Raw genomic sequence first — 26241 nt, 5'->3', positions numbered from 1 at the left:
GGCGATTGGTCGAGTGGTATACCGAGCGCTCCGACGTCGCGACGCGCCGCGTCGCTCCGCCGAGCGTCCCGCGCACTGTGTAAAGATAGTTGCTCCTAAAATGGGTTCGGGTAACGCGATCCCATGCCGTACAAAAATAGGTTGGATCCATCCCCGCACGCCTCGCCCCGAGACCCTACTGCCCGAAAGAAAGAGAGAGCTATAGCGTAAGAGAGAGAGAGAGAGAGAGAGAGAGAGAGAGAAAGAGACAGATTTATCACAAAAATATGTTGTATTTATGTTGAGATTTTTTACCGATTTTATCATTGTTTGATAAATCGACCTCCGATCGGCCTCCTTCTGGAGACGCTTTGTGAATGAAATGAATAGCCGCCTCCGGAACTCGTAGTTTTTTTGCCGAATTTCCAAAATTCACCATTTCCAATTTGAATGAACCCCGAATTATTCAATCTCTGCTTCATTCAACCGCAGCATTGCTGATGGTATGCGAAATTGACAATACGCCAACCTAATGCGGCGATAGTCGGATTTTAGGCTTGGTTATCAACGGCGTGCATGTGGCCTCTTTCTTGTTGTAATTCTGGCTCAGGTTTAACGAGTTAATTGGTCGCATGAGTTACGCGAACGCGCAAACAGCGCCAGTAAAAGTAACGCCAATAAACAAACCAACAGTATATTGTCACACGTTGTATCAAACGTGGCTATCTTTAATTCTGAATATTCTGCCAAACGATGTATGAAAATTTAGTAAAGACGTAAAAAACCCTCCACTCAACTGTAGAAAAGTCATTTCGAAATTATTTCGCGTCTTAAGCTAATGCTATTTTGAAAGTATGGCGTCAATTTATGAAGCAGAAAAAAAATACAGTCACGAATATTTTATTCGCGTTTCTTCATAACTGTTGATTTACCTATGGAGATACAGATTTGCTGTTTCAATTTACAGTACAAGGAGAAATTGTAATGCAGTCGACGCCCACCATACCAGCGTGAGTATACCATGAAAGCTTTTTTCATAGTTTTCAAAAGTCTTGACTACATGTCCGAAAAGATTTCGGAGCGTCTGTTCATTGGATACTAGATACATTGGGATTGCAGGTTCACGGGAAGGCCAGGTGATCCATCACCGCCAGTGTTCGAGCAGATCTTTAAGAACGCACGATTCGCACAAGGTGGCAATGCCACCTTCGAGGGTCGTGTCCGTGGCAACCCAAAGCCCTCGGTATCTTGGACCCACAAGGGTGTACCCCTTTTCGAGTCACAGAAAATCCACATGTCCTACGACGACAGGACTGGTATCGTGATTCTCCAGATAAATCAAATCGGACCTGGTAACGAGGGCGAATACACCTGCAGTGCGAAGAACCAATATGGTAATTGTTTTTTGAAGTTTCGTTAGAATATTTCAAATCGACCCAGCTTTGTATTCTTACATTCATAATTTGATCTTAGGCGAAGCCATCTGCTCCGTGTACATCCAGCCGGAAGGATTTGGACCTCCGCCACAGCAGCAGGTGGGCGGTTACCAAAAGGAGTTCGCTCAGACCTTCAAGACGAGTGAACAAAGAACTGGAGGTCAAAACATTCAGCAACATAGCTATCAACAGTCGATCGAAAAACAGAGCTACACCAATGGAACAATTATTGAAGATTTCAAAGTATGTCAGGTTTGACATAGCTTGATCTATTCGATGGATTGTTGCGGCAGAGTAATATATAATTCTGTTCTCCGTCAGGTTGACACCTTCGAGTATAGACTGCTACGAGAAACGGAGTATCGCGAATCCATAACTCGTCGATACGTCGGTGAGTCTGACGCCCAGATTTCGACCACCATCGATAGATCTTTGGGACCGGTTGCACCACCCCAAATCAATCAAAAGCCCAGAAACTCGAAGCTCGTCGAGGGCTCTGACGCCGTCTTTACCACTAAAATCTCCGCGAATCCAAAACCAAGAGTAAGTCGATGGCATTGTAGAAGGAATTCTGAAACTGTAACTCAATTTTACCCCAGAAACCAGGAAACGTCATGTTCGCATGAAAGTTTGATTTCGTTTTTAACCATGAAATATTGTTTCCCTGCAGTTGACCTGGTTCAAAAACGGGCAAAGGATTCGCGAGTCACAGCACGTGGAAATTACCCATTCGAATCAACAGGCTTCTCTGAAGATTCGAGGAGCGCGCTCAGATGATGGTGGTCACTATACTGTGCTGGCTGAAAATCCCCAGGGATGTACAGTGAGCTCGGCGTATCTCGCTATTGAGTCAAACGATCAAGTCGACCAAGCCTACACTCAGAACCAGCAGAAAGACACGCTGAAAAGTACTCATGTCGAAAGCTCCGAGACTACAGAGGCTGGAAAAGTCCTGCCACCAAATTTTGTTCGCACATGTGCCGATCGCGACGTTACCGAGGGAAAAATGACACGGTAAGTTTTTAGCTAGCCCCTGATGTTCAAGGTAACTCCTTTATTACTCCAGTTTAACTCATCACTTGTTACCCAGGTTTGATTGTCGCGTAACCGGCCGCCCATACCCAGAAGTAAGCTGGTACATAAACGGCTTCCAAGTAGCAAACGACGCGACTCACAAGATTCTCGTAAACGAATCCGGTAACAACTCGCTGATGATAACGAACGTGAGTCGAGCAGACACGGGCATCGTGACATGCGTAGCAAGAAACAAGGCCGGCGAAACTTCGTTCCAATGCAACTTGAACGTGATCGAAAAAGAACAAGTCATAGCCCCAAAATTCGTGGAGCGCTTCACAACAATGAACGTCAAGGAAGGAGAGCCCGTCGTTTTCAGCGCTAGAGCAGTTGGCACTCCGATACCACGAATTACTTGGCAGAAGGTAAGACACTCGGTAAAATGCTTCGGAAACGAAAACTCGGCTTCATCTTCCTTTCATTGATCTGACCATCTGCACAGGATGGTGTGCCGATTGCGCCCGGCCCCGAAGTGCGCATATCAACGGACGGCAGTGGAGCCTCGACGTTGGATATTCCTTTCGCGAGAGCATCGGATGCTGCGTGGTACCAGTGTACCGCGCAAAACGTGGCCGGTTCCACTGCCACCCGAGCCCGTCTTTTCGTCGAAACACCAAAAGGAGCCGTCCCCGAACCAAGACGCCTGAACTTACCACGACCGACGAAAGTCATCGAACCAGAGTAAGTTTTACTTAATTTCCGGTCGGCGATCATCTCTGCAAAAAATTCAAGGACAGAGCTATACGACCCATTCAACAACACTTGACTATCTTTCATCTAACATGCTTATCTTTGTTATTACTGCAGACCTGCACCTGGCCCTGAAGTAATCTATTTGAGGCACGTGGAGCGTGCGAAGCCACATTTGCCGAGCCAAGAGGAGGACAGAATTTATCCACCTCCACAGTTTATCATCCCGCTCCGTGACGCCCACCAGATCGAGGGTGGGCGGCAGCACTTCGAGGCCAGGATCGAACCGGTGGGCGACCCCACAATGAGGGTCGAATGGTACGTCAACGGAAGAGCTTTGGACGCCAGTAAGTACTTACTACCAGGTATAATTAGTATTCAGCAGTCATTAGTTGTCAAGGAATCAGTACACTCATTTTATTTCCTCTTACAGGCTCTCGAGCAAACTCAATCTTTAGATTTGGCTTCATCGCCCTGGATCTTATCAGCATTGTGTTGAACGATGCCGGCGAATACTTATGCCGTGTAATCAGTTCGACAGGCGTTGCCGAGTCCCGCGCGACCCTCAATGTCACCGGTTAGTATTATCGGTATTGAAAGTGCCGCCGAAAAACTAGTCACTTTTTCTCTTTGGTTGATTATTTCAATGAAATATTTCTAGCTCGTGCAACGATTGAACAGACCAGTCAACATCCGGATAGCCTACAATACATTCAACAGCTAGAAGACTACAGCAGATATCAAAGACAGGAGAGCTTTGAGGAAACCTCTTCACAGCGGCCGGTATTCATCCGCCCACTCCACGAACTTGGCGAACTTCAGGAGGGCCGCAATGCCCACTTTGAAGCTCAGCTGACACCCGTTAGCGATCCAACCATGAAAGTGGAGTGGTACAAGGATGGAAAACCGATCACAGCCAGTATGTATCCTCCTTTGGGGTACTGTTCATCTTATTTTGCGCTGTATGATTGAATCTTTGATGAATTATCAAATTCACCGATCTTCCAGGCTCAAGAATCACAACCATCTTCAACTTCGGTTACGTCTCACTTAATATTATGCACCTACGAGTTGAAGATGCCGGTTCTTACACAGTCAGAGCTGTGAACCGCTTGGGAGAGGCTATCAGCACAGCATCTCTTCATGTCTTTGGTAAGTTAAGTGTCTTTCACTTAATTGACTATATTGAATCACAGGATGTTTGATTGATGAATTCGTTTCCGATTCAGCACGCACTAGCGTTACTTCTGACCTCGGCATTCCCGAGCAGCAGAAGTATATCGAGGCTGCCGAAGAACTGGAGGCATACCAGCAAGCGATGCACCAGAAATACACTCAGGAGCAACCTGAACGCATTACCCCACCGGAATTTAAGACGCCCATTAAGGACCAGAACAGTGTCCGGGAGGGCGGGTTCGCTCATTTCGAGGCCCGCCTCGAGCCAGTCGGCGACTCCACGCTACGCGTCGAATGGCTCAAGGACGGACGTCCAGTAGAAGCTAGTAAGTCAACGAATCGATGAGCACTCCGTTACGAATCGAGAAACATTATCACTCACTGGTGTCCTTTTTCCCAGGTTCACGAATCACAACCTTCTTCAACTTCGGTTACGTAGCACTGACCATCAAGTATGTAACAATCCACGATGTTGGCGTCTACACCTGCCGGGCATACAACGCAGCAGGTGAAGCACGAACTACAGCGCAGCTGAGCGTTATCAGCAAGAACGACGTGATATACGACAGTCAGCACCCCGGCGGACTGCAAAAAATTCAATCGCTCGAAGATTCGAGTCGCTATTCTCGTCAGGTGAGGCCCCAGAACGACGATGAAAAACAGCGTGTCCTTAAAGTTGACCAAAAAATAACCTGCAATTTTTAATTGTTATACCATTGTCACAGGTACAAGAAGAGACCCAGGTTAAACAAGCTCCTCGCTTCCTGGGACCGCTGAAGGGAACTAACAAAATTGTCGAAGGCCAACGTGCCCACTTCGAAGCACGCGTTGAACCTCAGAGTGACCTCACAATGAAGATCGAGTGGTACCACAATGGCAAGGCCATCACCGCTGCCAACAGGATTCAAACCTATCACGATTTCGGATATGTTGCCATTGATATTCTTCAAGTACGTGCCGAAGATGCTGGCACTTATACCGTTGTAGCAAGGAACGCTCTTGGAGAGGCACAGTTATCAGCAACTATGATAGTAGAAAGTGAGTGTCACCGTCAATTCATTCTTATCAACTGTCTGTCATAATTACTAAGGCTGATTTGATAACAATCATTTATTATTATTTTCCAGCTCGTTCAAGCATCGACACGACCAGCATGCATCACGGCACGTACGAAAAGACTCAGCGTCTCGAGGGATCAAAGTTCGTAGAGCCTCAGTACCACATTGAAGAAATCTCAAAGTCGAAGCCTATTTTTGTCCAGCCACTGTCTGACCCGAAACCCGTCAGCGAGGGTAAAAATATTCATTTAGAATGCCGTCTGGAACCTATGGGAGATCCTACAATGCGTGTTGAATGGTTCCAAAATGGACGTCCAGTAACCGTCGGCTCCAGATTCCGCACTTACTATGACTTTGGCTTTGTTGCTCTCGATATCGTGCACACGACGGCCTTAGACTCTGGTGAATACACGGTCAGAGCTACAAACCATCTGGGCACAGCTCATACCTCAGCGTGTGTTCGGGTAATCGGAAGATCGGATATTGTAACCGATTCCCAAAACGAGCAATCATTGGAGCAGATTCAGATGCTTGAAGATGCGTCAAGGTACCGCAGAACTCAGCAAGAGGATGTTACAGTCCTACAGGCACCGCAATTCAGCAGACCTCTACATAACATCGAAACTGTTGAACTAACAAATGTACACCTGGAGTGCCGCCTTCAACCGGTTGGCGACTCGACCATGCGAGTTGAATGGTTCGTCAATGGACGTCCAGTGACCACTGGTCATCGCTTCAGGCCTTCATACGAGTTCGATTACGTTGCTCTCGATATTTTGGGCGTTTATCCCGAAGACTCTGGTGTTTACACCTGCCAAGCCCGAAATCAACTTGGAGAAGCTGTTACTTCCTGTTCCGTTCGTGTTCACGCGAAAAAGGACTTGATGCTTGAGACTCAGCATCCGGAAGGGTTGGAAAAGATCCAATACCTTGAAGACGCGTCTAGATACAAGAGGAACGAGCTTGTTGACGAAGTTGTTAACGTCAAACCCAGGTTTATCACGAAACCGAAAAACCAGGAGAATATGCGAGAGGGACAGCACGCTCACTTTGAATGCAAACTTGAACCGGTTACGGATTCCAATTTGAAAGTGGAGTGGTTTAAGAATGGTCGTCCAGTAACTATAGGTAAGATATTTGGTACTCTAAGTGCCATCCATGTATAACCAACAATAATTATTTTATTTAGACTGTTTAGCCAAAATATTATGTTTCAAAATTCAAAGCCTATCCCGTCTTTCTATTACTATGATGGTGTTGTTATTTCAGGACACCGATTCCGTCCCATTCACGACTTTGGCTACGTTGCCCTGGACGTAATTGACTTGATAGCCGAAGATTCTGGTACATACACCTGCCGTGCCGTGAATCTAGTTGGAAGTGACGAGGCAGTCTGCACTCTGGGCTGCCGGTCAACCGCACAAATCCTAACAGACACGCAGAACGAAGTAGGCCTCGAACAGATTAATTACCTCGAGGATAAGTCAAAGTACCAAAGGCAAGAAGTGGTCGAAGAAACCACAACTCAGGCACCAATCTTCACTACGTCTCTGAAGAACGTTGAGATTAAAGAAGGTCAAAGGGCTCACTTCGAATGTCGCCTCATTCCAGTTTCTGACCCAACAATGAAAGTCGAGTGGTTCCACAACCACAAACCAGTCAAGGCTGGCTCCAGATTCATCGAAACTAATAACTTCGGATTTGTCGCACTAGACATCATGTACGCCTACCCGGAGGATTCCGGAAGTTACACTTGTCGGGCTCGCAACGCCATCGGTGAAGCCATCACCTCAGCGACCGCAATTGTGCACTGTGAGCAAAAGAGAATATTGATTGTAAGATTACCTTCACGTACTCTGTGAATTAACCCGCAATTTTGCTCTTACAGCCAAGAAATCGATATACATGGAATCCCAGCACGAAGAAGCTCTTCAACGGCTTCAGCATCTTGAGGACTCTTCGCGTTACCAGCGCAAGAGTGTACAGGAGGAGACCGTTTCCCAGGCACCCGTTTTCACCATGCCTATCAAGGACCTTCGTGTTGCCGAAAATCAGGCAGCGCACTTTGAAGCACGGGTCATTCCGGTTGGTGACCCCAGACTTAAGGTCGAGTGGTTGCGAAATGGCGTACCGATTTCTGCCTGTGAGTAAATTAATATTATGGAATTCTTTTCTTTCTTCTCTATTCGCTGACAACTAGACGGTTCGAGTGGTACAGGTTATGAGTGTGAACATTTTTATAATTTTCAGCCAATCGAGTAACTACCATGCATGACTTTGGATACGTTGCGCTGAACCTGAAATACGTGAACCCTGAAGACTCTGGATCATATACTTGCCGTGCAGTAAATGATCTCGGCGAAGCAGTAACATCAGCTACAATGTTTGTTCAATGTAAGTACCGATAATATGTACCCTTGTATAAATCAGTAATCAGATTTCCGTTGCTTTCGAAGGCAAAAGATTTTCCTGATTATAAAATATCCATGTAATTCTATTTTGCTTGAGCAGCTAAGGCAGCCCTTCAGTTCGAATCACAACACGAAAGCGCTTTGACCAAAATTCAAGCTCTGGAGGATACCAGCAAGTACCAGCGTCGTGAAGAAGAAGAAATTCTTGTCAAGGATAAACCTTCCTTCACTGTGCAGCTCAATGGGCCCACAAACCTGGTTGAAGGCCAAAGTGCACACTACGAATGTCGCATTGAACCTTACCCCGACCCGAACATGAAGGTCGAGTGGTTCCACAACGGTAAGCCTTTGTCCACCGGGCATAGATACAGAACAGCTTGCGACTTTGGCTTCGCTGCTATGGATGTACTGAGCGTTTATGCCGAAGACTCTGGCACCTATACCTGCAGGGCCACTAACAAACTTGGCTCAGCCGAGAGCTCCATCAATCTTGACGTGAAATGTAAGTATTTTTTTGAGGGTGGTTCGATTGACTGTCATGTCTTTGCGGAAGAGGAACTTGAGCTAATTTTCATATTTGCCCCTTTTTCAGCTCGCGCTTCCATCATCAGCGATACTCAACATGAAGGAGCATTGCAAAAGATTCAGTACCTTGAAGATGATTCACGGTACAAGCGTGTCGCTCCCGAAGATACGGTAATTGCTGAAAGGCCGAAGTTCGGACGGCCCTTGAAGAACATCGAGCATCTTCCCGAGGGAAAAAACGCTCATTTGGAAGCTACATTGACACCAGTAAACGACCCTACGATGGTAGTCGAATGGTACAGGGATGGTCGACCGATTCCACAGGGCCACAAATTCAAGACTACCTACGACTTTGGATATGTCGCCTTGGACATCTTGTACGCTTACCCAGAAGACTCAGGCACCTACATGTGCAAGGCTAGGAATGCTGTTGGAGAAGCAGTGACGACCTGTGTGATATCCGTCGACTGTAAGTGAAATAATCATGTCTCCTGAACAGTTCCGTAAAATCAAGTCTCTGTCACTAAGTAAGAAAGCAAATACCACTCAACAGTTTCACAAGATAGCAAAAATTGCCGGAGTAAGCTCGACGTGTATATTTAAATTGACACCATGAACTTGATGCTTATCATTTTTCCAAGTTAATGAAAACATTACTTCAAAATTCACGAATTTATTGTAATCCGTGTGAGTGAAACTTATGAAAAAATTAAAAAAAAAAAAATAATCTTACCAACAGCCAAGCAAGGCCTTTTCCTTGATACTCTCGATGCTCAACGCTTGCAAAAGATTCGAGAATTGGAGACCGTTGAGGTAAAGCAAGTCGCGGAGAAGGAAATTGTACACCAGAAGCCCGTGTTCATAACGCCACTGAACAACCTGGATCACCTCAAGGAAGGTGAACATGCCCATCTTGAATGTCGCGTCGAGCCCATCAATGACCCAAATTTAAAGATAGAATGGTAAGCACAGAAAATCTTTTTCTGAGGGTCAAAATTGTTACTTGGCCAGAAGCTTGAAAGGATTTTTTTACAGGTTCGTAAATGGCGTGGCAATCAAAACGGGCCACAGATTCCGTACAACTCACGACTTCGGCTATGTGGCTCTTGACATTTTATACACTTATTCTGAAGATTCTGGTACTTACATGTGCAAGGCCACCAATCTAGCGGGCGAGGCGGTCAATACTTGTACCATCAAGGTTGCCTGTGAGTATCATCATTGCTTATTAAATTTAAAAATCCCATTTATAACTACCGCTTGCATTGGCAGCCCAAAGTTGAGTACCTAAAATGTTATTTTGATGGCCAAATCGTAAACCTTGAAAATGTTAAACTTGATTCAAAGCTCAATGCTGAAGATCGACAGGTCGTCAGGCCACCACAGTTTACAGTAATGATCACTGATCTTCATTTCTTCGGGGAATTTACGAATATTTTGATATTGTTTTCAGCTCGCCGCAGCATTTTATTTGATAGCCAGCATCCCGATGGGCTCGAAAAAATTCGAGAACTTGAATCTCAAGGCCACCCTGCTCGTTTGGAGGTTGAAGAACCCGCAGTCAGTCCACCAAGGTTCATCTCTGAGCTTAGAGTAAGTACTTTTCTAATTCAGAGTTTCATGAATTTTTAGCACTGTGCAATATTGATAGAACTTTACTGTTTACTACTGTATAAAATGAGACGAATTCGTTTTTTGACTTCATTTATATTGTCACTTTGATCTACAGGGAACCGCTGAAGTATACGAAGGCCAAACAGCACACTTTGAGTGCCAGGTTGAACCTCTGCATGATCCCAATCTCCGTATCGAGTTCTTCCACAACGGAAAGCCTTTGCCATCTGCTGCACGGTTCCACATCACATTTGATTTCGGTTATGTGGCTCTGGATATCGGCCACTCAGTACCAGAAGATGCCGGCGAATACTCTGTTCGCGCAATTAACAATCTTGGACAATGCGTGTCGTCCATCAGCCTCAAGGTTATCCCTCGAGAAAACATTATCTTGGACTCCCAGCGCCCAGAAGGCATGGATAAAATCCGTGAATTAGAATCCCAGCAGCCCTGGAAGAGACCGGATGTTCCTGAACCCCAAACCAGGCAACGGCCCGTTTTTACTCAACCTCTGCAAAACATTGATGCTATACCCGAAGGACAAACAGCTCACTTCGAGTGCAGACTAATTCCAGTAGGAGATCCAACTCTGAAAGTAGAGTGGTTCAGAAACGAGAAGCCGCTCGAAACTAGTGAGTTTTAACATCAACAGCGTCCCACAAAGATAAGAAAACTTTTTAATGTCCAATCATTTTATTTCGACTCATTTTTTTACAGGCTCCCGCATCACGAAAGTACACGACTTTGGATACGTGTCACTAGACATCTCGCATATTCGTGATGAAGATGAGGGTGTCTACATGTGTAGAGCATCCAACCCACTGGGTGAAGCTGTAACCACCGCTTCAATGAGAATCAAAAGTACGTATTCAAATTTTAAAAAGTGTTATCTCTGATTGTGGATCAGTATCATAAATATCTGTTCATTTACCTCCATTTTCCACAGCTAAGGCAAACATTCAGCTTGAGACACAACATCCAGAGGCTCAGCAAAGAATTGCGCAGCTTGAAGCTGACAAGGGTCCAAGTCGCCCCGAAGAACCGGATAGAATATTCGACAAGCCCATTTTCACACAGCTTCTGACTGGTCCTTCCGAACTTTGGGAAGGTCAAGTGGCTCACTACGAGTGCAGGGTTGTCCCAGTTGGAGATCCAAGCTTGAGATTCGAGTGGTTCGTGAACGGCGTTGAATTAAAAATGGGTACGAGAAATTTCAAATATTATCCTATGCTTAAAGTGATTCTACGCAATTGATGTTTGTTTTTAGTGTGAGCCTAACTGTCTATTTTATATTGCTTCGTTTCAGATGAATTCGGATATTTTGTTAATACACAACCACCAGGTACATAATCGTATAACGTACGTCGCAATGGTGGTGGGAATAGTATTGCATTTAACTTTTGACTCGCATTTGCACTTATACTGAGGGGTTCGGCAGGAATTGTTAAGCCATCCAAAGAGCTAGCACAGAAACCTAAGAACCTCTCGGTATTGCACACCCTATGTTTTACAGGGAATTGCTGTTCAATGTGTGGGACAAACAGTATTTCGTAGTTCTGTAGATGACAAATATGGTTCTTTTTATATTTGCTATTTGCCTTGGTTATTGTATGGTGGTTATAAGGTTTTCCAGTTATACGGATCGAATTTATCATCGTGAATTTATTCTCAATTCTCTTGTATTTTTTCAGGATCTCGCTTCCACGTTACTCATGACTTTGGTTTCGTGACGTTGGATATTCTGAAGGTAATATCCGAGGACTCAGGACTTTACACCTGCAAGGCGATCAACAAATCCGGTGAGGCAGTGTCCTCTATATCTCTGAAGGTCAAATCCCGTTCAAACATTGTGGGTGACTCACTGCAGCCCGAAGCTTGGCAAAAGATTCAATTGAAGGAAGCTGAGATGAACAAGGTTCCAGAAATGTTCATTGACACTACACCACAACAAGCGCCAGTTTTTACCACGCATTTAAAGAGCTACGACAAACTTACTGAGGGTCAGCATGTCTATTTGGAAGCTCAGGTCGAACCCAGAGCTGATCCAAACCTTCGCGTTGAATGGTTTAAAAATGGCGTACCTCTTCAGACCGGAACTCGTCTGCGTAGCACCTTTGATTTCGGTCTTGTCAGTCTCTCGATCAATGGAGTTCGCGACGATGACTCTGCGATATATACGTGCAAAGCAACGAATTTACTTGGTGAGGCTGTGTCCACCTGCACCTTAAAGGTCCATGACCGCCACTGGCTGCTTGGAGACACTCTTCATCCAGATGCACTGCCCAAGATCGATGCTCTTGAGCAACCGATAGTCTCTTCCACCGAGCAGCCAGAAGCTACGTATGAAGAACCCGTGTTCATCACGCACTTGAACAACGTGGAGTGCAAAGAAGGTGACAATGTTCATTTCGAGTGTAATGTGGAGCCTTCTAAAGATCCGACGATGAAAATCGAGTGGTTCGTCAATGGTAAGCCTCTTCCAACTGGTGCCAGATTCAAGTCAACGTATGATTTTGGCTACGTAGCACTTGACGTCAATCACGCCTATGAGGAAGACTCTGGCCTTTATACCGTCAAGGCTACAAACTCCAAAGGAACTGCACAAACCACTGGAACCCTTAAATGCACCAGCAAGCAAAATATCTTCTTGCAAACTCAACATCCTCAGGGTGAAGCTGGACTTGAGAAGGTTAAGGAGGCTGAAGATGCCTACCTCTCCAAATACCAAAGGCAAGATTCCGGGCCTGAACACGAATTCCCGAAACCGATTTGGATTGTTCCTCTTCAGCCCGAATTTAAGCTTGGAGAATCTGAACCACTACATCTTGAAGGGCAGGTAGAACCCAAAGAGGATCCTAATCTGAAGATCGAATGGTACTTCAACGGTAAAGTACTTGAACACGGTGCCCGCTTCAAGATGACAAGTGATTTTGGCTTTGTGACACTTGACCTCACTGACGTTTACGATCGAGATTCTGGAATTTACACCTGCAAGGCATACAATAAGGCTGGAGAAGCTTTCACTTCCACCACCATATATTGCTCGACAAAAGAAAACGTCATTGAGAGATCACAGCATCCTAAGGGTAAGGAGGGACTTGAAGCTATTCAGGACCTCGAGGAGTCGCTAAAGAAACCTGATGGCACTCCTATTGAAAGTGACGAAGGTCACCCGCCAGTTTTCACTTCGCAATTCGAAAATCTGACCAATTTGTCAGAAGGGGAAATAGCTCATTTCGAGGCATCATTGACACCGGTAGGTGATCAAACCATGGTAGTTGAATGGTTCTACAACGGAAAACAATTGGAAGCTAGTCACAGGACAAGAACCGTCTACGCCTTTGGCATGGTCGTTCTTGAAGTACTAGGAACGAAGATCGAAGACTCTGGCACGTACACCTGCAGAGCTACGAACAAGTGGGGCAAGGCTGAAATCAGTGTCAATCTTGAATGTGTTGATAAATCGAAGGGCCAAAAACCCAAGTTCACCACCCAGATCCAATCTCTTGAAGGACTCAAAGATGGGCAATCCGTGCACTTTGAATGCACCCTGATCCCAGTTGGTGACCCAAACATGAAGGTAGAATGGTTCCACAATGGACAACCGCTCAGACACTCCTCTCGATTCAAGATGGTGTCCGACTTTGGTTTCGTAGTCATGGACATTGCTGGCGTTATGTCCCACGACACTGGTGAGTACGTTTGCAAGGCCAGTAACAAATTTGGTGAAGATTACACGAAAGCCACGATAAAATGTTTCGGAAAGAGTGGCGTATACCTCGATTCGCTACAACCGGACTCTCTGGCTCGCATTCGTGAACTTGAGAGTTTGGGCGGTGAGCAGCCGGCTACTCCGACAACCCCGGTTACAGAGCCACCAAAATTCATCACACAAATTTCAAACATCACGAAACTTGTCGAAGGACAGTCCGCTCACTTCGAAGCTAGACTTACACCGGTAACTGATCCCGATCTCGTCGTCGAATGGTACTATAACGGCAAAAAACTTCCACATGGTCATCGCTACAGAACTTTCCATGATTTTGGTATCGTTATCCTGGATATTCTGTACTGTTACGAAGAAAACTCTGGCGAATACGAGTGCAGAGCCGTTAACAAATACGGGCAAGATTCTACCAAGGCCACCTTGAGATGTCTGTCCAAGGCTAACCTCATCCTTGACTCACAATTACCTAAGGGAATGGAAGGTGGACTGGAGAAAATCCAAACACTTGAAGATTCCTTGATACGCACCAAGGATGACAAGACTGTGGAAGAGCGTGGCAAGGCTCCGGTGTTTACCGTTCCACTGAGCAACGTTGACGGTCTTCGAGAAGGGGAAAGTGCACACTTTGAGGCACGAATCACACCTACTGACGATCCAAAACTAAAGGTAATTATTTTCAGTACTTCTGTATCCCGGATATTCATTTTCACTTACTTTCTACTGATTCTTGACTAAGTGAACCGCTTTCATCGTTTTCAGGTCGAATGGTTCTGGAACGGAAAACCCCTGCGTACGGGATCACGATTCCGCACGTTCTGCGATTTTGGTTTCGTAATTCTAGAGATATCACCTATCTACCCCGAAGATACCGGAGAGTACAGTTGCCGTGCAACTAACGACTATGGTGAAGCAGTGACAACTTGCACTTTGAAATGCACAGGCAAACGCAACATTATATTGGAGTCGCAGTTACCCAAGGGCATGGAAGGAACAATCGATAAAATCGCAGAACTCGAAGGCCTCGGAAACGAGCCGGGAATGCCGAGCCCTGACGATGACACTGGTAAACCACCAGAGTTTATCACAACGCCATCAGATTTGACATTGGGAGAGAACTCTCTGGCTCATTTCGAGTGCAGACTCCAGCCGGTGAACGATTCGAGCATGCGCGTCGAATGGTATCACAATGGAAAGGCACTTTTAGCGGGATCCAGAGTCAAGACCATTCACGACTTTGGATTTGTTATCCTTGAAGTTGCTAACTGCTACCAGCGTGACTCTGGCTTATACACCTGCAAAGCAACAAATCGTCATGGTGAAGCAACCGTATCGTGCAAACTCCAAGTTCGAGGACGTCAAGGAATTATTCTGGAGCCTCAGCTGCCAACAAACTTCAAGAGCGGTACTGAAAGCATTCAAAAGCTAGAGGAATCTCTGCACAAAGAAGAAGAAATTTTATCAGAAGACGAAAAACCAAATCCACCGAGATTTACTGTCGAGTTGAAGGACATTCAAGTCGAAGAAGCTGCACCAAGCCACTTCGACTGCCGCGTAGAACCGGTTGGAGACTCTACCATGCGCATTGATTGGTTCCACAATGGCAGACCATTCGCCACAGGATCCCGCGTTCATATGATCAACGATTTTGGCTTCATATCTCTAGACTTATCCTACACTTATGCTAGAGATTCAGGTGAATACGTTTGCCGGGCTACTAATAAGTGGGGATCAGCAACGACCAAGGCATCCATAATCTGCAAGTGTAAGTGTTTCAACATTATATTACTTATCCTTTAATTGTATCACCTTCGCTTCGTGATAAACATATTGACACGTCTCGTTTTCTTAAAATAGCCAAGAAAACGATCGATTACGATTCGCAATTGCCATCCGGTATGAGCGCAGAGAAACTGAAAGAGTTGGAACGCGGACCTGTCAGCGTTGCTCCTGCAGCAGATGCGCCTCGTCAACCGCCAAAGTTCATTACGCAGATCCAGTCTGCAACGGTTGATGAATCGGAACCAGTCAGGTTTGAGTGTCGCGTTGAGCCGAGAGATGATCCAAATCTACGAATCGAGTGGTACAGGAATGGAAAGCTCATTCCGGCTGGACACAGATATAGAACCACTTATGATATGGGTTTCGTATCCATGGATGTCTTGTACGTTTATCCTGAAGATTCCGGTGAATACGTCTGCAAGGCGATCAATGACTTGGGAGAAGACACAACCCGTGCCTCAGTTTCTTGCAAGAGTAAGTCTTACAATTTTTCCTTATCGGTTAGGGTTATACCTCTGTTAAATTTTTCTCTTTTTATAAATAACTACTTTGTTTGTTTTTTTCATCGTAGAACTGCCAAGCATTATTCTTCAAAATCAAGTACCAAAGGGCATGAAGAAGTCTGAAGCCTTGATGCAAATGGAAGCGACAATCAAAAAGTACACCTCGGAGGTCCATTTGACCGAAGATGACCTTTATGACGCTGATAAGAAACAGCCACCACGCTTCGTTACTCAAATCCAGAATCAAACTGAGTTGATCGAAATGAATAGCACTAAATTTGAATGCCAGTTGGCACCGGTTGGCGACCCTAACATGAAGGTCGAATGGTTCTTCAACGGAAAAGCACTACCCCATAAAAACAGGTTTACTCCGATATACGATTTCGGTTACGTTGCCATGAACTTCGGGTGGGTTTACCCGGAAGACAGTGGCGAATACTTATGCAGAGCAACCAATTTATACGGTATGGATGAAACAAGAGCTGTCATCAAAACCGCTGGAAAACCTGGCATCATATACGAGTCGCAACTCCCGAAGGGAATGAAGAGTATCGAGAAAATCAGAGAGATGGAAGCTGCTTGGCAAGTGTGAGTATCATTCAGAGGTCACACAAATTGACCTTGTACCACTTTATTTAAATTTACGCCACGTCAACTTATATCCATTTTTTGATATAGTGTTCCAGAGGAAGAAGGTGAAGATGAAAAGCCTCGAGCCCCACCAGCATTCGTAAGTAAGCCGGAACCCGCCACAGTTGAGGAAAGTGACTGGGCCCGATTCTGTTGTCGCGTAACTGGTCATCCAAGACCTCGGGTAATGTGGTTGGTTAACGGAAACACTATCTTCAACGTGAGTGTTATTTCTTAAGCCTTGGAAATTGTTTTTGCACGAAGCAGAAGGTAATTACCAACCGTGTAATGCGCAAATTTAAAATGCACCAACAGGGAACTCGTTACAAGCTGACATACGATGGAATGTATCATTTGGACATACCCAAGACAAGGCAATACGATCACGGTAAGGTTGAGGTGATCGCGCGCAACTCCGTTGGAGAAACACGAACCGAGACAACTCTGACTGTCAAACCACGTACCGACGATTACCGTGGAGTGCTGAAAAATTCACCACGACGTAAGTATTATGAGCTTTTGATAAAGCTGAGAATTTTTACGTTCCAGCAACTTGCGCGTGATTCGGATGGGGAAGAAATATTTGCTAGATGAATAACCGCGACAAAGAAAGTTGTACAGAAATTATTTGCCGAGCCAAATGCTCTGTTGTCTGGAGAAACGATTTATGTATGTACCTTCCGAATCGCGTCAGTGTAGCTTACTACAGTTAGTAACAAAAGAAAATCAGTTTATACGCACACAAATGCAGCCACATACAACAAAGCACGTCCAAGACAAATATTCATGTATTTAGAGTCATCAACGCGATTAATCACGTATTCACGCAGGGTGAATAGCTTGAGTAACGAAACATGATATGTTTTTATCGCGACCAGGAAGATATTTCATTCAACATCACACATAAAGAAATGCCAGCACCCTGCATATATCAGTACGACACATTAATTCAATTTGAGCAAAAAAGATACTCAAACAGTTACACCTACTCTGATCATTTCCGATAATTCCGATTCCTCGTAACGAACAAGAAGCTCCCTTCCCGAATTCCCAACCACTTCTACTGCTTCTGCAAGTGGACGACCATCCGATAGAGTGCTTTGGAAAGCGACGAAAGAAACTTGCGAAAAGAAATTTTGGCTTACGGTGATTATATCTTCCACCAAAAATCTCTGTGGGATCGTAAGGTATGGCTATAAAATTGCTCGGTAATTTATTGTAGTTTTTTTGTTAATTACTGTTATTTCTGTCAAGTTTATATAAGTTTACTGTTTGTAGTTTTTGTCTTGCCATTATTTTTCTGTTCTGCTACGCTCCCCATATTTCGATACTATCCAACATATCCATCACCTTGTCCAAAGCCTCGCCTCACCTTTCATTCGTTGCTGGATATATCGATAGTCGCATAATTCGACGACTTTCGCCACCTCGATTGCCAATTGTGTGAGTGTCCAAGAGCTTCAAAACTGTTTGAGCTCATTATAAATTGAGATAAGATGAAAAATTCAATTATAGGTATGTGGTAATCTGCAATCAAAAACATTCCCGACATTTTTAATATTTTGGAACCTTTCAAAAAAAGCTTCCTCAATCGGGGTAAATGTTTGTATAATTATTATTCCGAATGAAATACCGTGTCGTACCACCCGTATATAATTTTTGTCGTTTATATTGCATCGCGGAATGTTGCTGGGCATGCATTGATGAATTACTGAAGTCAAGTCTGCAGGATGTTTGACAAAGCCTATATCATTAGGCAGAGTGTGGCTAACATGTGTTTTTCCCAGCGTGGTACGATTTCGGGTTGAGCCAGTACCAGACTGACCGTCAAAATACAGAACTGGAACGCGTCTTTGACGAGCGACACCAGACCGTGTCGCAGGGCGTAGACATCGCCACTGACCATTTGACTCAGAAGATTTACAAAGAGCCAGAAACCGAATGGCAAAAATCCGTCAAGACAAAGAAGAACGAAGATTACTACAACAAGTTGATGAACCTCGAGGAAGAGCAAGTCCTAAAGGAAACGAGACTAAGGGAAAGCAGCCATCAATTCGCCATTCCCGGAGAAAAATTGGTCGAGAACTCCGTGGCCAAGGGAATGGCCCAAAAGTACCAGGAAAACTTGTAAGTATTGACATTCATCGTGATCTGCATATTACACTAAAGCACGCATTTCTAGCACATAACACTTGCCTTTTGACCTTCAGGCAAGCCCAACCACAAGAACCGATGCAGCCACCACCCAAGCAGCTCAAAGGTCAGTTCGTCACCCAGGTTGATATAGACTCTCAGAGAGTCGACGGCAGACATCCACCTGAACCATCAGAGTCAACGGTTCACGGTCGCGAAGTTCACGTCGCAAAGCAGCGACAGACACAGAAGGAAGTCAAGGGTGATCTGGAGATAACAAGGAAGATAACTGCCACCGAAACAACGGAGGTGGAGCACAAGGCCAAGACGCAAGAGCGGATAGTGCAGGGCCAAGTCAAACCCGCCACGCCACCAGTTTTCACGAAAAAGATTCAACCGTGCAGGGCATTCGAGCAGGAACAGGCAAGGTTCGAAGTCGAATTCGACGGCGATCCACTCCCCACGATAAAATGGTACCGCGAAGATTTCCCCATCCAAAACTCATCCGACCTTCAGATATACACGTTCAGCACAAAGTCCGTTCTGATCGTACGACAAGTCTTCATGGAAGACTCTGGAGTCTTTTCAGTGATAGCTGAGAACCGTGGCGGTAAAGCCAAGTGTAGCGCAAACCTCGTCGTTGAGGAGCGCAGGAGGCAACCTGGAAGAGGAGGAGTTATACCTCCCAGCTTTCTAACCACTATTCAGAATACGACGGTTCCCAGTGGTCAGCTGGCAAGATTCGATGCCAAGATATCAGGCACCAAACCGCTCGATGTTTACTGGCTGAAGGTGAGTCCGAATCTAGTGCCGAATAAGCTTTATGATATTTTCGTGGTTGAGAAACTGACGAAAGCGTGAAAACATTACCTGTTTCAGAATGGAAAGAAAGTCACCGCAGACATTCGTTACAAGACTTTGGAGGAAGATAACGTGTATACTCTACTGATCCTGGAGACTGTTCCTGAAGATACTGCCAAGTACGAATGCGTCGCCATCAACAGGGCTGGCGAAGCTCGCTGCGATGCGGAGTGTACTATCCAGTCACCATCCTCGCCAACGAAAGTTTCAAAGCCCAGCACACCCGGGGCTGAAAAAGCACCTTTCGTTGCTGAACCGCTGAAGGACCAGACAATCAAGGAAGGAACGGCTGTTGCCTTCAAGTGCAGAATCTCCGGAAAACCCACGCCGACTGTCCAATGGAAGAAGGGAGATAAGGTGAATAAGAAATAGTCAAAACTATGTGATTGTTTCGTTTCTCTATTCATATGTTATTTTGCAGAATTGTTCGCTAATTCTGAAAAAAAATCTTCTTGAAACACTTCCTACAGGTAATCAAACCCTCCAAGTACTTCCAAATGCAGAAAGACGGCGATGTTTGCACCCTGAGAATCTCGGAGGCATTCCCCGAAGATGAGGGAGTCTACAAGTGCATAGCGAAAAACCCAGCTGGCGATGTTACCACATCAGCCAATCTAAGAGTTCTCGGTAAGAATGGGATACAAGACAATATTCATTCAAGGACAGGTTCATCAGGAATAGTCGATTTATTGTTAACTTTCTTCCAGCTCCTGACAATATGGATGTACTTCCCAAGCTATCGCCGCTGAAGGATCAGATAGTCATGGAAGGTCAACCGGCCCAGTTCAAGACTCAAGTCTCACCACCTAAATTGAAGCCAACAATTCAGTGGTACCGCGAAGGCGCTTTGATCCCGCAATCCCCCGACTTTCAAGTGAGTTTAATTCACCTACGAGTACTAATTGACATATCGTTTAGCATATCGATTACTAGCGGGATTGAACGCCAAGGGTCATTGTGTGATCAGTGAAAGGTGGATCAATCGAAGCAATAACATCAATTCAAATTCATGTATCTGTTTTGTTCGTCAATTTAGCTGTCAGATGCCACGCGGAAGAATCGATGCAAAGACTGAGATGATATTATATATTTTTTGTTCCATTGTTGTAGATGATACACGAAGGTAACAACGCTGTTCTTTTGATCGCTACGACCTATGAAGAAGACAGTGGAACTTTCTCATGCCGAGCAACCACGTCTGCTGGAACAGTAGAAACGTCGGCGAAACTCATCGTGAAAAGTAAGAACTGATCAAACTTAATTCTTAATCCAACCCAAAACGAGACGACCCCAAGACGTATCAGACACGCTAATATTGATGCGAATACCTTTAAAATGGTATTAAGCGGTGATCGGGTGACCATTTGGCCATCAAGGTCGCCGGCTAGTTGGCTTTAGAAATAACAAAAAGCTGTGGATACGTACTTTTGCTGAGTCCATCAAGCTGCATCGTTCGTTTTTTTTAATCAATACATATATATACACTTGTTTCGCTTTTTAACGTAAATTTTTCATCCTAATCATCACTCGCAACTCGGGCAGTTTTTTTTACTAACTCGTTGTCTTCTTAAGTATTATGAGAAATGTGGGTAAACAGGTTTAGATCGTGAATTATTTGTTACGTGGGGATGTAAAACATTCACAAAATATATGGGTGTATGTATACGGGTGTATGTATATATATACCATATATACACAGCAAAAAGGTACCTGATGAAACTGTGAAGGTGGTGCTAAAAGTGATTTTCACGATCGGTGAAAGTAAAACGAATCGTTGACAAAAACGATATTATTAGTTAATAGTAACTGACGTTCTTTAATCGAATCAGGAAATGTCAACGAGCAAAGTATATGTATAATATGTAGGTTGTAAATTTATTACGGTATACAATTACAAGGTGCATAAATAAGATTTTGGAAAAAGTGAGACGTATCCGTAACTCATATGTATGTATATACTTTGCTGTGAGATATTTCGAGGTAGGGGTTGAAAACCTTGAAATACGTTGAAATAAATCGGAATTGAAAGAAGGAACATGAACGAAAATATCCTGTACGAATGAGCATATGCCAATTGAGCATAGCAATCAACGTAAACCTCGATTACGAATATACTAGTACGGCTTTTTTTTTTAAAAAAAAACAAAGCCCAATCTTAGTTCGAAACAAGGCAAGAACTTAAACTCATCATGAGTCTAAATTATATTGATATATAGCACGAAACGTCAAGTTGTCATAGAAAAAAAAATATTTATTTAATCATTTATTCATTCACAAGGAAACTTACTTAATGTCTAGTTTGTCATAAAATGTTCTTAGATAAAATTACGAAAACATAGAGCACATCATACATATGCATTATCTACTCCTAACATTCTACTAATTATTTATTATTGTACAATGGAAAGTCTAATAAAAAAATTCTATAAATATGAACATCATCGTTTGTTGCTGATTCGATTATGTATAATGTAATAGTGTAACTTGGAATTTATTCGTTTTTACTATAAATAAGTTTTCATTGCACGCGAAGCAAGAATATCAAGTAGATTCACTGCTTGTAAGAGATTTAAATTTCTTATCTTGATTAATTGGCAAAACTTGTTACACACTATAAAGCACCAGCTCACGAGTAAATTTTATCCAACAATTCACACATATTTCTCGCTTCTCAGCTATGAATTCATATACACAGCGACTAATTTATTATAGAGTAATAAATTATCTCCATCGCCTTGTTATAAACTGTCAGCTTTAGGGTTTCGCAATTTACCACGAACAAAAATTGTACTCAATCTATTTAATGTATGCTGGAAAATCGCTTTTCGAAACTAACTTCCAGAATTCACTGTAATTTATTGCCGTGGTCTGGAAACAACTCCGTCTTAAATTTACTCACGATATTGCGTAGCGGTCGTGAATCCGCAACAGTTAAAATCTTCTCAATAATAGCTGGCGGCCATAGCGGTTTTAGATTTAATTTCATAAATCGAGACTTACGTAACTGACCCTAAGGAGAAAAAGAGATGAAGGAAGACGATGGTGCAAATCGGGTTTGGTAGTATTGGTAGCAAAACTGACTAAGGGGTTTCGACGTCGGGTGTATTTTGAATAATGAAATCATGTTCAATTCTATCGATTTTTTGGTTTGCTTAATTCCAAGAGTATGAGAATATCTTACGGATCGATCGATACTTTCACAGTTCAGTAAACGAAATTAAAATTTAATCGAAAATTCTAGAAGCGTCGGTCTATTTTTCGGACTTACTACCCTGCAGGTGATTCTCGGTGTTCTTCCTCCGGCACGCGATTCACGACCTAAAAATACCTTCCTAAAACGATGATTTCCTCCAATGTTTGTACGACTAATAAGCAGGAACCCACGCGAACGTGAAAAACGAAATAATACATCTTTTCCCCGAGCCTCGACTCACGTTCGGAACGTAATCGGAACGAGCCAACGTTTGGGCCGTGTGCACTCGATGTATCTGGGTTATTTTTGACCTCTTCGTTTCTCGGCTCGCCTGCTTCTTCTTGCATATACAAGTTTTCCCTTGCGTTCGCTCCCTACTTTCCTGTTTCGTTGGTTCGTTCGTCTCTCCGTTTCGCGTGTATTACATTACGAGGCTATACTTGGCCCGGACACGAGACCAAAACCCGGCCATTAAATAACCGCAATTCAAACCCCAAAGTCAAGTCCTAAGCTGTTACAGTCCTAAACGATTCCCTTCGCCTCGGCTAAAATCCAATCATACGCATGAGCGAATTACTCTGCAATAGTCGCAGCGAGAATTGTCCGACGGCTTCTTTCAGCTGTACGAACTTCTCTTGATCTCTGTTTATCCAATTCTCATTTCTATTTACCTTACGTTCTATTATTGCGACCGTAGTTTACCTCGCACAATTGTCATTGTCAAAGTTCGAAAATTCGAGTAGCCGTCGTGTGGGTAAATATCTTGAAGCCAGTATGGCCGGCGGCAATTAGTAAAAAAGTCTAGAACCACGTAAAGCGAATTGCCTCATTGAACTGGACTTAACCTTGAATAAAAAAATGCGGCCAAGATCCCCTCGGTAATAATTTCGAGTGATTTACTCGGGGGCGTATAAAGATACGACAAATTGACCTAAAAATAAGACAACTTCCGAACCGTTTCGTCCTCCTCTTCTCAGCTCTGACGTCATTAGCATCTATATCACAGCTGTATACGAGTGTACGTGTGTATTTTTTATTACCCAAATGATTTGCTGCCGACCTTGAGTAGCTCTGGCCATGATCAAGCCTCAAGAATTTAGCTGATTCAAGTTCGTCCATCAACCGGTATAGCGATCCGCAAGAAAATATTTATAACTCCGAACTCCTTTCTGAAACACAATGATTCATCAAGAAGCCACGAAGACGCGCGAGACGTGAGATTTTTTGGGGCCACATGCGATTGCGATTCCGGGTTAATGATGGAAGTTAGAACAATCCGTCTCTGTCAACGTCGTCCTCGCCTTCGTCTTCTTACTCCTCGTCGCCTTCGCCCTCATCGTCGTCGTCGTCGTTGGTGGCGATGGCGAAAAGCTATTTCAGCCTGCCTAGCCACGAGTGATTCAACGAGCTAAAAATACCGCCGTGTGTCAGCGCTCTCTGGAAGACCGAACATATTTCTGGTCTGTGGATAACGGGAGATGAAAACGGCGGATTGACTCGACTTCGTAACGAGCGACTCCGAGCTTGACTCATATTTTGAAACCTATAAACCAGAGGACGAGGACATGTAGGTACGAGAAGCCAAACAACACGCTTGTCTGCCGGACTGTCCGACTTCGATCCGAAGCTCAACTCGCGGATGCTGGATGAGGAAACGGATTTAAGATGACTCAGTGCTTCTGTACCAGACCAAACGGCAGACGGAATTGACGTCAACTTTTATCATACATCGGGATCATAGTAATTGTACATCGATTTGAACAAATCACTCGATATACTACATATTCATTTACGCTTATACTTTTATATACACCCCTAATTTTAAAAATTAGATTCACCCGACTTCTACACAATTACATTTACCAGCTATTTAAAGACATATAATTATGTGAGTTAGAAAATCCTAGAACTACTCTTTGCTCCACTTACACAACCGATAACCGCCGCTACGAGTTTAATTGTATCAGACCCGTCGCAAATGTTTACACCTCTACCTTAATTGTATGATTAAAATAAAATTATGTACCAAATAAATAATACACCAAAAACAGTCGTCTCAATTAGATAGGACTTAAATCGGTATAAATGGTCATTAAGAGATTATGTAAGATAACGGACATTCGATTATCAGACCAGGGATAAGGATTTTAATTGCACTGCATTGGTGAACTGATGGATATTGATGTATTTTCATCGATAAAAATTGCCATACATGAGGTTATCCAAAAAACAAATGTTCGAAATTTTTTTTAACACTGCAGAGGATGAGAGGAAGTTAAATCATCGATGAAAATGATTTTAAACTCTCGTAATTACAAAGGCCACACTGACTGAAAATTTTCCGAGCACACGCAATTGGTAGAAAAAAACATACCACTTGCAGTGAGTACTTTGATAAAAGAGGAAACGATTCTGAAAAGAAACGAAAATATGTACAAGTATTCACGCCACCTTCACAACTTTTAGTACCAATATAAGATCACATTTATCCAGTTCAAATGTGGCCGCACTTCGAACAAGCCAAATTCAAAAAATTAGAAACCAATCGCACAGGATCTAAGAATTTGAATTCATTGTGCAGCCCGATCGAAGGCGGCCATCAAAGCGTTTCGGAAGTTTGAACTGTCAAACTCACACTTGTCACTAACTGTTTTGAGCGCGAAACGTAGCTATACAAATCCATAGAATACTAAACACTTTTCATCCAATGTACTAACATTACATTTTTTAATCACGATTTGTTCCAGTTTTATGTTACATGCTCATTTTGTCGCGACACACACTTGGTCCCAAAACCGTTTTCCCGTCTCTTCAGTTCCTCCTCAGGTTATCTCGAACGTCTCTAATAACACCGGTGGAAATGCACCTGAATTTGCCTCTTGTTCCCTCGACTTCCAGCGGGTCACTATTAAGCTTGAAGCTAGACTAAAATAAGTGGAGGCGTGCGTTGTGACGTCACACCTGTGGGGATCTCCCCCCCCCACACGCCACTCACCCCCCACAACGTTTCTCCGCCCGAGACGTTACCTTTCAACTAGCAGTCTTCGCATTTCTTGGGATTTATTTACACTCGTTTTACTCCATACTTGAGTCTATTTCAAAGACTTCAAGCCCCGGGATATTATCTGCATGCCAACCGCCTGAAGCTAGTCAAGTCTCGTGCCAATGACTAATTTTCTACGCCTGGCAAAATACACATATGCGAATAGTTTATTATAATTTGTTTACTTGGATACAGAACTGTTCATTTTCCCACGCCGCGCATTCTTCGTCAAGCTTTCTTTTAATTAATTCTCGAGCAGTCGCTCAAAAATTTTTACTATCGGTATGGTAATTAACTTTTGGCCAAGAGTTGAGTCAACTGCTATTCAATATTTGGCGAGCTGTCGCAAAGTATTTTATGAGTCGAGGGCCGAGCCGTTGCCAACAGCAATAGCCTTCGCCCATTTGGA

The 26241-nt window shown here is 43.9% G+C and overlaps 1 protein-coding gene and 1 long non-coding RNA gene across 3 annotated transcripts in view; one reads left to right on the top strand and one right to left on the bottom strand.

The window, feature by feature from the left end:
• The window catches only part of LOC124211113 (titin), a 27958-nt gene extending 5926 nt beyond the window's left edge, over window positions 1-22032 (top strand). For both annotated transcript variants that reach the window (XM_046609854.2, XM_046609853.2), the window contains 38 exons: window positions 947-989; window positions 1099-1373; window positions 1453-1658; window positions 1737-1958; window positions 2086-2429; window positions 2506-2854; window positions 2932-3170; window positions 3297-3526; window positions 3613-3756; window positions 3841-4098; window positions 4188-4331; window positions 4409-4681; window positions 4756-4988; window positions 5081-5393; window positions 5483-6541; window positions 6683-7225; window positions 7302-7556; window positions 7664-7807; window positions 7925-8326; window positions 8417-8818; window positions 9089-9311; window positions 9385-9557; window positions 9803-9942; window positions 10079-10595; window positions 10681-10824; window positions 10910-11164; window positions 11655-14356; window positions 14450-15452; window positions 15545-15943; window positions 16041-16560; window positions 16651-16822; window positions 16918-17104; window positions 18390-18729; window positions 18813-19527; window positions 19615-19953; window positions 20067-20223; window positions 20304-20470; window positions 20707-22032. In XM_046609854.2, coding sequence (XP_046465810.1) covers window positions 964-989; window positions 1099-1373; window positions 1453-1658; window positions 1737-1958; window positions 2086-2429; window positions 2506-2854; window positions 2932-3170; window positions 3297-3526; window positions 3613-3756; window positions 3841-4098; window positions 4188-4331; window positions 4409-4681; window positions 4756-4988; window positions 5081-5393; window positions 5483-6541; window positions 6683-7225; window positions 7302-7556; window positions 7664-7807; window positions 7925-8326; window positions 8417-8818; window positions 9089-9311; window positions 9385-9557; window positions 9803-9942; window positions 10079-10595; window positions 10681-10824; window positions 10910-11164; window positions 11655-14356; window positions 14450-15452; window positions 15545-15943; window positions 16041-16560; window positions 16651-16822; window positions 16918-17104; window positions 18390-18729; window positions 18813-19527; window positions 19615-19953; window positions 20067-20223; window positions 20304-20470; window positions 20707-20847 — 14355 coding nt within the window. In that variant the 5' untranslated portion in view covers window positions 947-963 and the 3' untranslated portion in view covers window positions 20848-22032. The remainder of the gene's footprint in view (window positions 1-946; window positions 990-1098; window positions 1374-1452; window positions 1659-1736; window positions 1959-2085; window positions 2430-2505; window positions 2855-2931; window positions 3171-3296; window positions 3527-3612; window positions 3757-3840; window positions 4099-4187; window positions 4332-4408; window positions 4682-4755; window positions 4989-5080; window positions 5394-5482; window positions 6542-6682; window positions 7226-7301; window positions 7557-7663; window positions 7808-7924; window positions 8327-8416; window positions 8819-9088; window positions 9312-9384; window positions 9558-9802; window positions 9943-10078; window positions 10596-10680; window positions 10825-10909; window positions 11165-11654; window positions 14357-14449; window positions 15453-15544; window positions 15944-16040; window positions 16561-16650; window positions 16823-16917; window positions 17105-18389; window positions 18730-18812; window positions 19528-19614; window positions 19954-20066; window positions 20224-20303; window positions 20471-20706) is intronic.
• On the bottom strand, window positions 21735-26241 carry LOC124211115 (uncharacterized). Its single transcript, XR_006881395.2, has 2 exons — window positions 25425-26241; window positions 21735-25201 (listed from the first exon to the last, which is right to left on the bottom strand). It is a non-coding gene; the product is annotated as an uncharacterized lncRNA (long non-coding RNA).

The sequence above is a fragment of the Neodiprion pinetum genome, chromosome 2 (assembly GCF_021155775.2).
Source record: "Neodiprion pinetum isolate iyNeoPine1 chromosome 2, iyNeoPine1.2, whole genome shotgun sequence".
Classification (NCBI taxonomy): Eukaryota; Metazoa; Arthropoda; class Insecta; order Hymenoptera; family Diprionidae; genus Neodiprion; species Neodiprion pinetum.
The sequence above is the reverse complement of the archived record's forward strand: the minus strand, read 5'-3'. Positions and strand labels throughout refer to the sequence as shown.